Here is a 13,802-nt window from a genome sequence, read left to right as displayed (position 1 = left end):
CCGTTACGGAACGGAAGGCGGCTGGGAACGGCTTCCCACTCGTCCGAGTTATGTTCCAGCACTACACCCACACCCTTCAAACCCCAGAGTTTGCGGACTATACAAAAATACAAGTAGCAGGACTCGAGAAAGTGTTTAAGTAAATTTTTATTGAAAGTGCTCAGCTCCATTCACATAATCATTCTTTTATAACCGTTCTGCAGAGCTTTGAAGTATTCTAACTGTAAATCCTCCGCCCTTCTCACGAAGACGCTTTTTGTCTCATCTTCACATAAAGGATCCTAGCCGGGCTGTTATACCTGCGGGGAAACGCACAGCACTTACACACCGCCCTCACACTCGGCCACCCCCAGGGCCCCTCACTGAAATTATGGGAACATGGGTTTCACTCCCCACACACCGTCACCGTGGGCAATAAGCTTTGATGTTCCCTATGCTGTCGGCACAGTTATCTCACCGGAGGCCACAGGAGACCGCAGATGATTTTCAGACTGTGCCAAACGCTGCTTCCCAGCCCTCACACCAACAGTCTTCTTTCTGTACCCACCCCCTACCAGCACAGCTTATAACGCAAACACAACTCCAGCAAAGGCTTAAAATCTCTAAACACAACTAAAAGAAAAAAAAACGAAGAAGCAAACAAACCAAACCCGTCTACCCCACACAAGACACCCCAACTCACCAACCTCCTTACTTATTAGACCACAGTCCCACGTGTGCGCGCCTTTATACCATGAGACTACGCATGCGTAGAGGTGGTGCATGCGTACAGCTTCCAGCTGGCCCTCCCGCCCCGCACCCTGTATAATTAAGCGGTTAACGCCCCTTTCGCGCTGTAGTGTATTAAGAATTCAGCGCGCCGGGTTGGCACTACACAGAGGTGTTCTCGCGAGAACTTTCTGAGTATAAATAACGGACGGCGGCGAGTGGCGGCCTTCTACTCTAGGAACACGTAAGTGCTGATGGCTGTGGGGTGGCGGCCGTTTGCGATCTCCGCTCTATCCGCGCCCATCCGAGCCGCCTGCGGTGTGGGGCCGGCCGTGCCTCGCCGGATGGGTCCCGGCCGGGCTTTGTGATCGCGCCGCGTAGTTATTTCTAGTTGATGGTGGCGGTGTTCTGGCTAATGTACCTCTCTTTTTGTATAGCAAATGGCGGACGACGCCGGTGCTGCAGGAGGGGCAGGAGCCGCCCGAGGAGGCTTCCGCGGCGGCTTCGGTACCGGGCTGCGGGGCCGCGGGCGCGGCCGTGGTAGGGGCCGAGGGAGAGGCCGCGGGGCCCGTGGAGGCAAAGCAGAGGATAAGGAAGTGAGTGGAGCCTGCAGGGTGGGGAGCGTTATGTCGGGCTGACCCGTGGTGTTGTCTGTAGTCCCTATACCTCCAGAAGATGCTGCAAGCCCATTGTCGTTTACTTGTTTCGTCTTTAGTGGATTCCTGTCACCAAACTTGGTCGCCTGGTCAAGGATATGAAGATCAAGTCTCTGGAAGAGATCTACCTCTTCTCCCTTCCCATCAAGGTGAGGTTCTGTGGATGCTCAGAGCTGGTGAGCAGTGTGCAGCAAGGTCTCGGTCTGAACTGTGAAATTGGCATCAGTTGCTGCATTTGTTATTTAGAACACTCAAGTTGAGCTGTATTGTTATTTAGTTGACTCCGGACTCATTTGCAGAGAAGAGCAGTGAGACTTGTGTGTTTTGTTTTGTGTGGAGATTGCAGCTTAGAAGTGTGGCTTAGAAGTGTGATTAAATGGCTGAATCTTGTAGGAGTCAGAGATCATTGATTTCTTCCTGGGGTCTTCTCTGAAAGATGAGGTGTTGAAGATCATGCCTGTCCAGAAACAGACGCGTGCTGGTCAGCGTACCAGGTTTAAGGTAATCTCTTCTGTGGATTTTTTTCTTGAACATTATTTGGATTGTGATAATTGTGGCTGCATCAGAAATCTAAAACCCAGTTTTCTTTTGTTACTTTTGATCTGGGAGGCAAAACTGTAAGGGGAGAATTATGCTTCTCAGACATAATGAATCACAGAATGACCCGGGTTGGAAGGGACCTCAAGTATCATCAAGCTCCAATTCTCTTCTGTAACAATGGCCACCAACCTGCACATTTAATAATACACCAGGCTGCCCAGGGCCCCATCCAGTCTGGCCTTGAACACCTCCAGGGATGGGGTGTCCACAACCTCTCTGGCAGCCCATACAGCACCTTACTAAGCTTCGTAACTTTATAAGTTATAGGAGTTGCTTTAACAACTGCTTAGTTGTAGTGTACTGTAGCTGTGATCATATGCTTCTGGTTATCTGTGGTGAGATCCTGCTGGATTATGTTCTGCTGAGAGAGAGTTCCTGCATGACAAAGCCTTGGCTGAAAACTTTCCTTCCATTTTAGGCTTTTGTTGCCATTGGAGACTACAACGGCCATGTTGGTCTTGGTGTTAAATGCTCTAAAGAAGTTGCTACTGCGATTCGTGGGGCAATCATTTTGGCTAAATTATCCATCGTACCAGTGAGACGAGGCTACTGGGGGAACAAGATCGGCAAGCCTCACACCGTGCCTTGCAAGGTAAGAACAACATGCTGTGCATTGCCTGTGAGTCGCGCCGTGGTGTGTGCTGTGGAAGCTGGAACCTGCTGTGCTCATAGGTTACTGGGCGGTGCGGATCTGTCCTGGTGCGTCTGATCCCGGCGCCTCGTGGTACAGGCATCGTGTCTGCCCCTGTTCCCAAGAAGCTGCTGATGATGGCTGGAATCGATGACTGTTATACCTCAGCCCGGGGCTGTACTGCCACGCTTGGCAACTTTGGTAAGTGTGAGGTTATTGCGTTGTAGTTATGCATGTGTTGTTTTACTGGAAGGGAAAATAGTGCTGCGGTGTTGTTAAGTCCATGGCAAATGGAAAGCTCCCAATCTCCCAATCTGCGCGGTTGCACTTGCTTGAAGTAGTGTAATTGTCGTAAATGGAGAGAGAAAGGAAACTGAATTTTAAGAGTATAACAGAGAGATCTTGTTATGGTCTCTCTGTTTCCTCTGAAATTCTACACTTCTGGAGATGTGTAAATGGGTACAGGAGTTCATTTCTGTAACAGTGATGTGCAATATTTAACTTCTTTCCATAGCCAAGGCCACCTTCGATGCCATCTCCAAGACATACAGTTACTTGACTCCTGACCTCTGGAAAGAGACTGTTTTCACCAAGTCTCCTTACCAGGTACACATGCAACGCTTCCTTCAGTTCCCAGCTCACATTGTCCTGATAGTCTGATAAGTTTGTACTTAAGTAGCATTTCATGGTTCAATAAGAAAGAAATAAGTGAAATATTAAGTAACAGAACTGTAACTGAAAATCCCACCCCAGTGTACACAGCTTGTTGAAAAGTTCCGATGCTGAGAAGGCACCACAGTGGTTTACAGAAACTAAATGCTATTTTTTTTGTTTTAATCCAGGAGTTCACTGATCATCTGGCTAAGACCCACACCAGAGTCTCAGTGCAGAGAACCCAGGCAGCTGCTGTGGCAACTACTTAAGTGGTTTTTGTACAAGGCAATAAAGTGGTCAGTGGACAAGAAATTGGTTTGATTGAATGCTTTGTGTATTGGGCAGATGGATTAAGTCTGTGCTTGGGATCTGAGTAGGCTCAAGTTTGTGGGCTACAGCCTGAACATCTGTTGGGTGGAACAGAATGTTTTACACTAACCCTTGTTAATCATACATTAATCCTGAGTGGGGTTTGTAACCAAAGAGAGGGGAAAATAATATTCCCTTATACTGTCCTTTCACAGTGTGTTTACTCTGAGGGTGCTCCCTACCATGGTTAGGTAGAGCAGAATTAATGGTTTGTAGATTAATGGTAATAGAGAAATCCAGCAGGGACACCCTGGGGTACCACAGCTGGGGTGGGTACATGGAGCTGACTTCATTTAGAGAGTGGTAACAACCAACTGAAACAGATCTCAAGCAGGAAGAATTCTAAGTTTTTGCACACCTCTTCAAAGAATGAGTCTATGCTAATGGCATGGCAGATGTTTGGGTTTGCAAGTTTATTGTAGAGCATCACAGTTCACAGATGCAACACAGGATTGATAAAAGCACCACTGACAGACGTGCTAATTATTCTGTATCCAGATTTACTGAGATGCATTTTCTTGTGCCTTCATTTCTTCTATCATCCTGTGCTTCTGCTTCATCAGACATGTCCTGGCATTTCCGTGGACACCAAGATCACCATCTAAAAGGAAAGGTAACAATGTGAATGTCTGAAGAGTAGCCCTCAGCAGCTAGGAGGAACCAGGTCTGACCCAGGTGAAGTGTGGCGCTTAGGACAGGTGCAAGCTGCAGTGCTGAGAGAGAAATGCACACAGCTTTCGATACTGTAGGAGTGTCAGCTGTGCTGTGCTTAGGAGTGTCACTGCCCAGGCCCAGTGGGTCTGGCACATCTGAACGCTGAGCTCAGATCTGCAGCATTTTCCAAGAGGGAGTTTTAATGCAAAGAAAAGATCTTTTGAACCTTCTTTTCCCCATATGCTGTTACAGCTATGGCAGATGTAAAGGCTGCAGTACTCACATCTGTCTTGGTAGGCTTTGGTAACCTGTGCAAGCTGCTTCGCCTCCTTGGCACAATTCTGAAAATGGTTTGGTCCTTCCCTGTGCTTGCATGCACCGAGCCTTTCCCGGACTATTTCCACAATCTGCTGATCCACCAACCTGTGTGGGAGATGAGTCGGAATGCAACTGCAACACATGGACTACAGAAGAGCAGAACTGCAGAAACCAGGATGACACTAATGCTAGCCTGCCCAGCTAAGCAGGCTCCAGGGGACAGAATGACTGCAACCACCAGTGTTCTGTAAGGGGGTAGACACAGTGGCTTAGGTAACCATTCAACACCCCAAAATCCATGCGATTCCAATGCGACCCCCACGACTCCCACAGCCGACCGAGAAGAGCGGGAGCGCTCTGTGACCCCCCGCTGGGGGCAGCCCTGTGCCAGCCGTACCTGTCCCTCCTCCACTGCGCTTCAGCCTCGTAGAAGCAGAGGTAATCACCCTCCAGGCACTCGCTTAGGTCGGGCACGCGGCGAAACTTCTGGTGGTAGTAATAGGACTTGTTCTTGGCTTGCTGGCGCTCGATCCACTCTGCAACAGCAGCGGCACAGTCAGGCACCTCACAGCCCGGTGCGTCCGTCTGTGCCACCACCGCTGCGTGCACTGCCTGTCCCCGTGTCCCCGTGTCCGTCCCGTGTCCCCGTCCCCACACCGCATCGCTGCCCTTCCGACGGCAGCGGGAAGGCCGCGCTCAGCCCGGTGACCGGTCTGTACCTCGTACGAAGGTAACGGGCGCATCGATGATATAGTTGAACGCAGTCTGGATGAGGGTGACCGGATTGGGCAGAGTCGAGGTGCTCTCCGAGACCGGAGTACGGCTCGGCGGCGCTTTATACACCTCCGGGTCCGGATCGTCCGGCATGGCGGCGGCGGAGCTGGGCGGACGGCGGGGACGAGGAGAAGATGGCGGCGCCCCGCACAGCGCCGGCGGCGGCGGACGCAGAGGTCAGAGGGCGTGGCTCCGCGCATGCTCCCTCGAGGCGCGGTGCATGCTGGGAATTGTAGTCCGCTGCTATGGCGGCTAGGCGAGGACTGGCTTCATGTTTTCAGGCATGGAAATGTAGTAGCACTAAGGTTGAGAAAGCAAATCCCAAGTCCAACGCCAAGCCGTCCTACTATGCCCACTGATGGTGTTCCTCAGTGCTGGATCTCCACGCTCCTTGTGCACCTCCAGGGATGGTGACCCGACCCCCTTCCTGGGCAGCGGTGCCAATGCCCGACTGCTTTTTCAGAGGGCTGTTTCCTAATTTCCTACCTGAACCTCTCCTGGTGCAGCGTGTGGCCGTCACCTCTCATCCTGTCACTGTTACCTGAGAGCAGAAGCTGACCTGCACCTTACCACAGCTTTTCACTCTGCTCTCTGTGCCTGCTGGCTCAATCTCTACCCCAGGAAGAATCACAGCCTTTATTCCTGGCCTGATGTAGGACTTCTTAATCTGTCCCTACCCAGAGTTTGGCCACTGGCTGTGCCCCTTGAAGGTGCTCCCACGGTTTGGCTGTGCTGTGTGCAGTTGCGAAGCTATTGTGATTGGTGCCATTCATGATGGACTTGAGGAGGGAAAGCCGTAAACTGAGACACCAGCAGTTGACCTTTACCACATCCCAACTGTTAGGGTAAAGCTGGCAGCTTTGCTAAGTGTGAAATGAATATCGCATCCAATGAAGCTAGTGGCTAAATTTGTGTCTTAAGTATTAAACAGGAGGGGCACATAGCGATAGCCTCTTCCTGCTGCTGACTTGAGCTGAAGACGTCCCATGGTTTGTAAAGCTCGGCACTGCTGCCTTTTGGATTGCATGGAAAGGGGCAGTGAGCAGGGCTAGGTTATTGGTTAAATTAGTGCAGCTGAAGTGGGGTGGACCTGACATAACTCCACTTGGGTTGGAAAAAAGGCTTGATGGAAGGTGCAGCCAGGTTCTGTAACTGGTCTACAAGGAAGGAGTTGTAGTGGGCATAGATCTAACTCCTCGGTTCTTGGGCTGGCCCCTAGATCCCCCGCCTTGAAGCCAATACCATAAGAATTTGTCAATGTCTCTCTAAAACGCTGTTGCTTTTCTCTGCCTGACACAACCTGACTAGGGATTGGGGTTTGTATATTTAGCTCTGCTAATTTGGATTCGGATTACATATTTAACCTGCACATGTTCTTGTTACTGATTCCTTTGGGCATCCTTTCTGGTTTCTTCCGACTGTTAGCTGTGCTTGCTTGGTGCCATTTGCCTTGATGACAGAGCATTGAATGTGGCCCTGTGAAGTCTGAGCAGGCCCTTTTTGATGATTCTAAAAATAAAAATTGCAGTTAACATCACAGTATAGCAGACCTATTAAATAACATATTTCTCCTTGAAATTGTTGAAGCAGAAAGGAAAAAGATTGTTTTCAGTTAGTCTGCGCCATTTTTCCAGAAACGTACTAAATTCTTTGATGTGAGTGGTAGAACCTTAAACAAAAGCCCATGCCATTTCAAATTCTCTTGTGTTGGAAATAAGAAGAAGCCCAGAATCCTTCCAGTATTCACCGGTGTTAAAAGGGATATTTCCTCTTGTACTTTGGGCTCAGTCCTTTGAGTATCTTCTGGGACCCAAGGATGAGTCTGATGTTTTTTGTTTCTCCTTTCTACAGTCCCACCGCAAATTCTCTGCTCCTAGGCATGGCCACTTGGGCTTCCTTCCTCACAAGAGAAGCCGTCGCCACCGCGGGAAGGTGAAGACATGGCCTAAGGATGACCCCAGCAAACCAATCCATCTGACGGCTTTCATGGGCTACAAAGCTGGCATGACACACACCCTGCGGGAGGTGCACAGGCCTGGACTCAGTAAGGATTGGCTAAAGGAGATCTTATCCAGGAGGAAAGAGGGGGAACAGGCTTGTTGTTGGGAAAGGCTGCTCATGGAAATGGGTGGTGGAGCATGTATCTTCTTGGCTGTGTCCTGTAATGCTGTCCAGATATTTGATAGCCAAAGGCCATCGCATGACCTGTAAGTCATGTGCAAGCTATGTAAGCTGAGTCTGGGGATTTCCGGGAAGTCCTCACCCTGGTTTGTTGGTTGGTGGTTTGTTGGATCCTGGTGGCAGAAGCACCCTGACAAATGCTGGGCACTGTGAAACATTCGTGGGGAATTTTAAAATGTTACCCATGGGATGACTGTGAGATTGGAGCCAAAGTCCAACATGCAGAAGATGGGTTAAAGTGTGCTGAGCCATAAAATCTATCCACTTGGGTGCCTGAAGGTGAAACTGCGTGGCTCTCCAGCAGGACTTGTGGATGTGGGAAGAGATGAAAGATCTAGCAGTGAGAGTGTGACCTTGCCTCCAGCATACTGTTTGCTTAGTGGGCCAGACCACTAAGACACATAGACCACTAAGGCTCCCAGGCAAGAATCTGATCTCTTCCTTTTGCTATCTTGCAGGGATCTCTAGGAGGGAAGAGGTGGAGGCTGTGACCATCATTGAGACCCCACCAATGGTGGTGGTGGGAGTTGTGGGATACATAGATACACCAAAGGGCTTGAGGAATTTCAAGACTGTTTTTGCTGAGCACATCAGTGATGAGTGCAGACGACGTTTCTATAAGAACTGGTACGTGCTTCCCTGGTTGGAGTGTCACTGGGGTCTCTTGCAGGCTCTCTGTGTTGCCTACATGTTGCAGACAGCTCAGCTACTAGCAGCTGGCTCTGAGGTGGAATGAATTTAGTCATGCACAGAGATACTGCAAACAGCTTGATGCTGGGAATCAGCATATGCATATGTAAATTTATTCTAATAGTTGAACCGAGTTAGTGCTTTCTGCAGTATCATACACAGTGCATGCTGCAGGTCCATTTTAATTAGTGTAGCTTGGGCCCATCTATTCCTCATTAAACTGAGACGTTCGAGCTGGGCAGCAAGTGAAGATGGGAGGAAAAACAGATTTTTCAGGAGGAATATTGATGCAGAATGTGCCCCTTGGCCCTTGTAAACAGTAACAGCCGAAATCCCACACCAACAGAGAGGAAAATGGAAACACGAATTTCATAACCATGGGAATCGTGTCTCCTGCAGAAGCGCGTGTTGGCCGTCAGATCCACCCACCACATGCTTCCAATGCTTGTTGAAGGCTGTGTTCTTTCTCCACTTAACTCTGATTCTGTGCTTGTATTTTAATGGCACTGAGCCAGTCAGTAGGAGACAACTGGATTCTTCATGCAGAAAGGTCTGAATTAGCAATCCTTTTTGCAACTCGTTATTCATCTTCCCACCTCAGAGCCCTCTCTCATGAGCCTGGCAGCCAGGGATGATTCAGGTACCCGTGGGTACTCTATGCCTTCAGGAAGGTGCATGGACCTTCTGTCCCCCGTGCTGTTTAGTCTGCAAGGCACAGTGTAGAACCAATTCATGTTGAGCTCTTGGTAGACGTTAAATGTTTCTGTCGTAGGCACAAGAGCAAGAAGAAGGCTTTCACCAAGTACTGCAAAAAATGGCAGGATGAGGACGGCAAGAAGCAGCTGGAGAAAGACTTTGCGGCTATGAAAAAGTACTGCAAGGTCATTCGTGTCATCATGCACACACAGGTCAGGGTCTTCCTCAGCTTGAGAGAGTGGTTAGGGCTGGGAGGTTGGCACAGGGGTTGTCATGATGGGGTCAGGGGAGACAGCCTGTGAAAGCAGATGAAAGGCTGTGAGGAAGAGTGTGCGGACAGCGGGAGATGCTGGCTGCCCTTTACAGCCACCTCCTGACACCAGTCCTGTCCATCTGAGCGGGCTCAGCAGGGCTCCCTGCCTGTATATCGACACAGGCTGAGCCCTGTGTCAGCAAGAGACCTCGGGCCCCATGATCACCTCAAATTAGCAACTGGTGTCGAGTGTTGGGAAAAAATAACCCACAGGCAAACACAATTTTGCCAGATGCAGATTGCTGGCTATACAAGGCCCATTTTTTTGCTGATCCCTGGAGTTAGCAACTGCATTGGAGCCTGTGGCAGAGCTAAGCTGGCTTAACTTCACTTGTGGCTGATGCAGACAGGGAGGGACACTGGCTGTCATAAAAGAAGTTGACATTGTGGTGGGGAGGGGTGATAGGGAGCTGTCTCTGCTCACTCCTTTCCTTTCACTAGTAGTGGGTGTTGTGGCCCTGCCTGCGTGTTCACAGGGTGTGGGGCAGCATTTTGCCCTAATGCACTGTCTTAACACAGATGAAGCTGCTTCCACTAAGGCAAAAGAAAGCCCACGTGATGGAGATTCAGCTGAATGGTGGGACAGTGGCTGAGAAGATTGATTGGGTCCGTGAGAGGTTGGAGAAGCAGATCTCTGTGCACAGCGTCTTCAGCCAGAACGAGATGATTGATGTCATTGGTGTGACCAAGGGGCACGGAATGAAAGGTACAAAGTGGGAGGACCCTTGTCAGGGCTTGGCTTTGTCCTTCTCACCTTATGCTGCCCATAAGGTAATGCTGGGGGGAGAAGAGTGTGAGCCGCGTTGAGAACCCACCAACTTACTGTACAGGGAGTAGCAAAGAGCCTGTGTATTTCAACCACAGTGTGCATTTCCACTGTAGCAGAGTTTGGTTTCCCTTATGTCAGTGTTGGCTATGTTGTCTGCCATGCCCAGAGTCCTCCCTGAAGGCCTGGAGGTGTTGTGAGGATGTGAAGGCACTGCACTTCTCGTGAAAGCCCCACATTTGTGAAGATGTGTTTTTTTTCTGTGTGTGTGGATATGCTCAGCAGGAACATTGCAGTCTGATTCGATCCATTGAAAGTGAGAACAGTTCTGTGCTCTGGCCCCTCACTGTGGTGACAGCTCTTGGTCTCCTTCCAGCACGGTGCCTTCTGCAAACTTCAGAAGAACAACAAAACTTTCTCCTCGCTTCACATTCCCTCCCAGCACTCAGACACCAGCCCTGAATCTCCCCTACCCCCCCAGTGTTCTCATTACCCCTGTCCGGTCACACTTGCAGGGGTGACAAGCCGTTGGCACTCCAAGAAGCTCCCCAGGAAGACACACAAGGGCTTGCGCAAAGTTGCCTGCATTGGAGCCTGGCACCCAGCCCGGGTCGGCTACTCTGTTGCTCGTGCTGGCCAGAAGGGCTACCACCACCGCACAGAGCTCAACAAGAAGGTATGGCCCAGCACTGCACCTCCCTTCCATGCTGTCATCATCCTTCTTTGCACAATGGCCTCAGTTCCCCCACAGCTTCTTTTATGTTACTCTAGAGATGTGCAGGGCTCTCATTCTGCATCTCTCTTCTTGCTCGTTTCATGCTCACAAGGTGCACCACAGAGCACATCTCAGTGATAATCATGTTTGTTGTTTCTGTGGCATCCATCAGTGTGAGGACACTAAAGTCACTGTTGTCATTTCCTTCCTTTTCTCAGATTTTCCGCATTGGCCGTGGGATCCACGTGGAAGATGGCAAAGTGGTGAAGAACAATGCCTCAACAAACTATGATGTCACAGAGAAGAGCATTACACCTCTGGTAAGGGGTAACAGGGCTGAAACTGGCCCTTGTTGTAGGAGTCTGAGTTAGAAAAGTAATTCTTTGGCAGGACACAGCTGCATAGGAAATGATTTGAATTCCACTGAAGGAAATACAGTCAGTGTGGCTGAAATGCTCTGGTGACACTGGGTGGCTGTTCTGAAGTGTGTACAGTTCAGACAGCTTGAAGGTCTGTCAGTTTTTCCTCTATTAGAAAATGTCACCAGCTTGTCATGTTCCAATCCAGTCCTCCTGCCTGCCTGCCAACCCTCTTTGTCTCTTCCTCCAGGGCGGCTTTCCTCACTATGGGGAGGTCAACAATGACTTCCTGATGCTGAAGGGCTGTGTCGTGGGCCCAAAGAAGCGTGTGCTCACTCTGAGGAAGGTGAGAGCGCAGCCGGTGCTGGGGAGGGACTGACTGTAGCTGTCTACTAACAGATGTACCACGTGCATGAAGCCCCTGAATGCTGGGCAGTGAGACTGGTTGAGCTCTTGATGCTGTGTGCAGAGAGCACGTGGCACATGAGCACGGTGCTCAGTGAGACCATTTGCAGAGTGCTAACTATGGCAGTGTGCACCCGAATGCAGATGTACCTTTGGGGGTGTGGCTGGGGGAGTTGCAAGTGGAAACCTTGGCCATAAACAGATGGTGAGGAAATGAAATGCAAAGCAAAGAGCAGGCTTGTTTCAGAGCCGCTCTGCAAGCAAAGGTATCACCTGCCATCTGAGCACCAGGATGTTCCTCTGGAAAAGTAGATTTCATGGAGCCAATTGCCTGATGGATGCACTGAGAACACCTGAGCACTGCCTTCATCAGAGCAGACATCCAGATTTTCTGTAAAGATAAGCCTGCTGCACTGTGACTTTTCTCTTTCAGTCCCTTCTGGTGCATACGCGCCGCCGAGCTCACGAAGCCATTGAACTCAAATTCATTGATACCACTTCCAAGTTTGGCCACGGCTGCTTTCAGACAGCTCAGGAGAAGCGTGCATTCATGGTGAGTTACATTCTGCACCAGCTCCAGCTGCTGGGCTGTGCTCACAGCTGGGACTGACTCCAGCCAAGCATCTGCTTCTAGACACAATAACAGCCAACTGAGTGATCGGGACCGTCTTACATAAAAGACAAACATGAATTCAATTCACACAGCAGATATTGTGCTAAGGAAGAACATGATGATCATATGAGTGATCCAAGACAATGCAACTAGCAAATAATATACCATATGGCCAACCAGTTTCCATTCACCATGGGATGTTTTAAACAAGCAGTTAACTTGGCAAGCGCTGTATTGGACATATGGTCCCTTTCACTCATAATTGTGAACTTCTTTGATTTGTTTGGAACGATTTAAAACTTCAATGTTCTTAAGAGGAAAAGGTTGGGTCAAATTCAGCCACAAATTTGTGATTTTTCTATCAGGAAGCTTTCAGAAAGGCCTAGCAGTATGTTTTTCTTAAATCCAGGGCAAAATAAATTCAAAACAAACGTAGCTTCTTGAATAGTTTTGCAGCCTACACCAGGCTGGTGCCTATGTCTGAATACAAAATAGAGAAAGTGTTTAGTGAGTGAGGCCTGCAGTTAGCAGAAAAGAGAAAAAACTGCTGCATAACAGGCAGAAATAAACTGTGTCTGGACGTGGTCTGCCAGCCAGAAATCCTACATGAAGCTAGCTAAGCCTCCTTAGCCCTGGGCAGGGGGATTGGTTATGCGGTGTCTTAGCAGAGCTCTTTTAGATGTTAAGCCATTTTCCTTTAGCTCAGCATCAGAAGCTTGTTCTGCAGTGAGAATGTTCTGCTCTTGTTGTCACTGCAAGTCCTGCATAGCTGTGGCATGGAGCTCAGAGACAGGGAATGGTTTTACCTGTTTGTGGGTGGTTTATTTGCCATTTTCTACTGTGGGGTGAGAGGTTTCCCCATGAATAATATGGTAAAACTTTACATTTTACTAGAAGTAATATGGCACAAAAGCAATTCTTTCAAACTGCTCCTATGGGACTTCTCTGATCCAAGAAAACCCCATTTATGTGCTGATGGAAACCCCTCAGTCTCACTGAGTTGGCTGATGAGATTCTGTGCCCTCAGCTGTGGGAAGCCTTACCTTCAGGCTCATACAACTGGGTGGCTCCAAGCAGGTCATTGCCACTTGCTGGCAATGTGTAGTTCAGATAAACACTTTGTGCAAGACCATGATGTTTTGCTTGTGATTCCTGCAGGGCTAGCAAGGCCCCAAGATTCACTGGTGACTGGCAGCACAGGGCCACCAGATGGGAAACAGAGGCCAGCAGCAGCCTAGCACAGCAGAAAGGGGCCAAAGCTGCAGTAGTGCTCCACACAGCTCATACACAGCCTTGAAAACCATGTTTGTGTGCTGCTAACACTTAGACCTCTCCTCACTGCTCTCTTGTAGGGCCCTCAGAAAAAACACCTGGTGAAAGTGAAGCCAGAAGAGGTGTAAGGGATGAGATATACAAGGCTTCCTAATTGGACAAACTTCAATAAAGGGTCTACAAGCTGTGCCTGCTGCCTGTCTTCCTTCTAAAGGAGTGTCTTGCTGTGTACACTGCTTCCTATGGGCAGCAGTGTGTCCTCAAGCACCTCAGCCACTGGAGATGGTACAAGTAGCACTCGGGACAGGTTCTCATGGAGATGGACTATCTGGGAAGCCAAGTGTCTACTCTGTCCCTCTGGATTCTCCCTTTCCATGGCCCAATGAGTTTCTTCACTGGCATGTATTCACTTAAACCACGGTGAAGGA

General features: G+C 49.5%; 3 protein-coding genes, 1 long non-coding RNA gene and 2 other non-coding genes across 7 annotated transcripts; 3 read left to right on the top strand and 3 right to left on the bottom strand.

The window, feature by feature from the left end:
• Positions 1 to 128: 128 nt before the first annotated feature.
• LOC122176292 lies at positions 129 to 756 on the bottom strand. Its single transcript, XR_006177680.1, has 2 exons — positions 687 to 756; positions 129 to 299 (listed from the first exon to the last, which is right to left on the bottom strand). It is a non-coding gene; the product is annotated as an uncharacterized LOC122176292 (long non-coding RNA).
• Positions 367 to 495, bottom strand: LOC122176401. The gene has a single exon (XR_006177734.1). It is a non-coding gene; the product is annotated as a small nucleolar RNA ACA64 (small nucleolar RNA).
• A 377-nt stretch (positions 757 to 1,133) lies between the features above and the next one.
• On the top strand, positions 1,134 to 3,561 carry RPS2 (ribosomal protein S2). Its single transcript, XM_042864765.1, has 7 exons — positions 1,134 to 1,304; positions 1,424 to 1,513; positions 1,758 to 1,865; positions 2,383 to 2,556; positions 2,637 to 2,796; positions 3,110 to 3,201; positions 3,438 to 3,561. Exons 1-7 carry the CDS (start codon positions 1,149 to 1,151, stop codon positions 3,516 to 3,518), a joined length of 861 nt encoding a protein of 286 aa, XP_042720699.1. The 5' UTR covers positions 1,134 to 1,148; the 3' UTR covers positions 3,519 to 3,561.
• On the top strand, positions 2,899 to 3,036 carry LOC122176398. The gene has a single exon (XR_006177732.1). It is a non-coding gene; the product is annotated as a small nucleolar RNA SNORA64/SNORA10 family (small nucleolar RNA).
• A 455-nt stretch (positions 3,562 to 4,016) lies between the features above and the next one.
• On the bottom strand, positions 4,017 to 5,521 carry NDUFB10 (NADH:ubiquinone oxidoreductase subunit B10). The gene is made up of 4 exons (XM_042864766.1): positions 5,310 to 5,521; positions 4,988 to 5,126; positions 4,556 to 4,695; positions 4,017 to 4,219 (listed from the first exon to the last, which is right to left on the bottom strand). Exons 1-4 carry the CDS (start codon positions 5,455 to 5,457, stop codon positions 4,119 to 4,121), a joined length of 528 nt encoding a protein of 175 aa, XP_042720700.1. The 5' UTR covers positions 5,458 to 5,521; the 3' UTR covers positions 4,017 to 4,118.
• Positions 5,522 to 6,267: 746 nt separating this feature from the next.
• On the top strand, positions 6,268 to 13,561 carry RPL3L (ribosomal protein L3 like). Of its 2 annotated transcripts, XM_042864451.1 has the most exons (10): positions 6,268 to 6,353; positions 7,216 to 7,408; positions 8,004 to 8,172; positions 9,008 to 9,143; positions 9,764 to 9,950; positions 10,526 to 10,686; positions 10,944 to 11,045; positions 11,335 to 11,430; positions 11,923 to 12,042; positions 13,455 to 13,561. In XM_042864451.1, the coding sequence occupies exons 1-10, from the start codon at positions 6,351 to 6,353 to the stop codon at positions 13,500 to 13,502; spliced, it is 1,215 nt and encodes a 404-aa protein (XP_042720385.1). In that variant the 5' UTR covers positions 6,268 to 6,350; the 3' UTR covers positions 13,503 to 13,561. The 2 variants fall into 2 exon arrangements, with proteins under 2 accessions (XP_042720385.1, XP_042720386.1); XM_042864452.1 differs by lacking the exons at positions 6,268 to 6,353; positions 7,216 to 7,408 and adding an exon at positions 7,503 to 7,571.
• The last annotated feature ends 241 nt before the right edge of the window (positions 13,562 to 13,802 follow it).

The sequence above is a fragment of the Lagopus leucura genome, unplaced genomic scaffold (assembly GCF_019238085.1).
Source record: "Lagopus leucura isolate 7727_CA_CO unplaced genomic scaffold, USGS_WTPT01 Super-Scaffold_760, whole genome shotgun sequence".
Classification (NCBI taxonomy): domain Eukaryota; kingdom Metazoa; phylum Chordata; class Aves; order Galliformes; family Phasianidae; genus Lagopus; species Lagopus leucura.
The sequence above is the reverse complement of the archived record's forward strand: the minus strand, read 5'-3'. Positions and strand labels throughout refer to the sequence as shown.

Excerpts from the sequence above, each read along its gene's own strand:
- RPS2 (XM_042864765.1), top strand. The coding sequence starts at position 1,149 with ATGGCGGACGACGCCGGTGCTGCAGGAGGGGCAGGAGCCGCCCGAGGA. Across the intron at positions 1,514-1,757 it reads TCTTCTCCCTTCCCATCAAG|GAGTCAGAGATCATTGATTT; the intron begins GTGAGGTTCTGT and ends TGAATCTTGTAG. Across the intron at positions 3,202-3,437 it reads TCACCAAGTCTCCTTACCAG|GAGTTCACTGATCATCTGGC; the intron begins GTACACATGCAA and ends GTTTTAATCCAG.
- NDUFB10 (XM_042864766.1), bottom strand. The coding sequence starts at position 5,457 with ATGCCGGACGATCCGGACCCGGAGGTGTATAAAGCGCCGCCGAGCCGT. Across the intron at positions 5,127-5,309 it reads GCCCGTTACCTTCGTACGAG|AGTGGATCGAGCGCCAGCAA; the intron begins GTACAGACCGGT and ends CTGCTGTTGCAG. Across the intron at positions 4,696-4,987 it reads GCGCAGTGGAGGAGGGACAG|GTTGGTGGATCAGCAGATTG; the intron begins GTACGGCTGGCA and ends TCTCCCACACAG.
- RPL3L (XM_042864451.1), top strand. Across the intron at positions 10,687-10,943 it reads GCACAGAGCTCAACAAGAAG|ATTTTCCGCATTGGCCGTGG; the intron begins GTATGGCCCAGC and ends TCCTTTTCTCAG. Across the intron at positions 11,046-11,334 it reads AGAAGAGCATTACACCTCTG|GGCGGCTTTCCTCACTATGG; the intron begins GTAAGGGGTAAC and ends CTCTTCCTCCAG.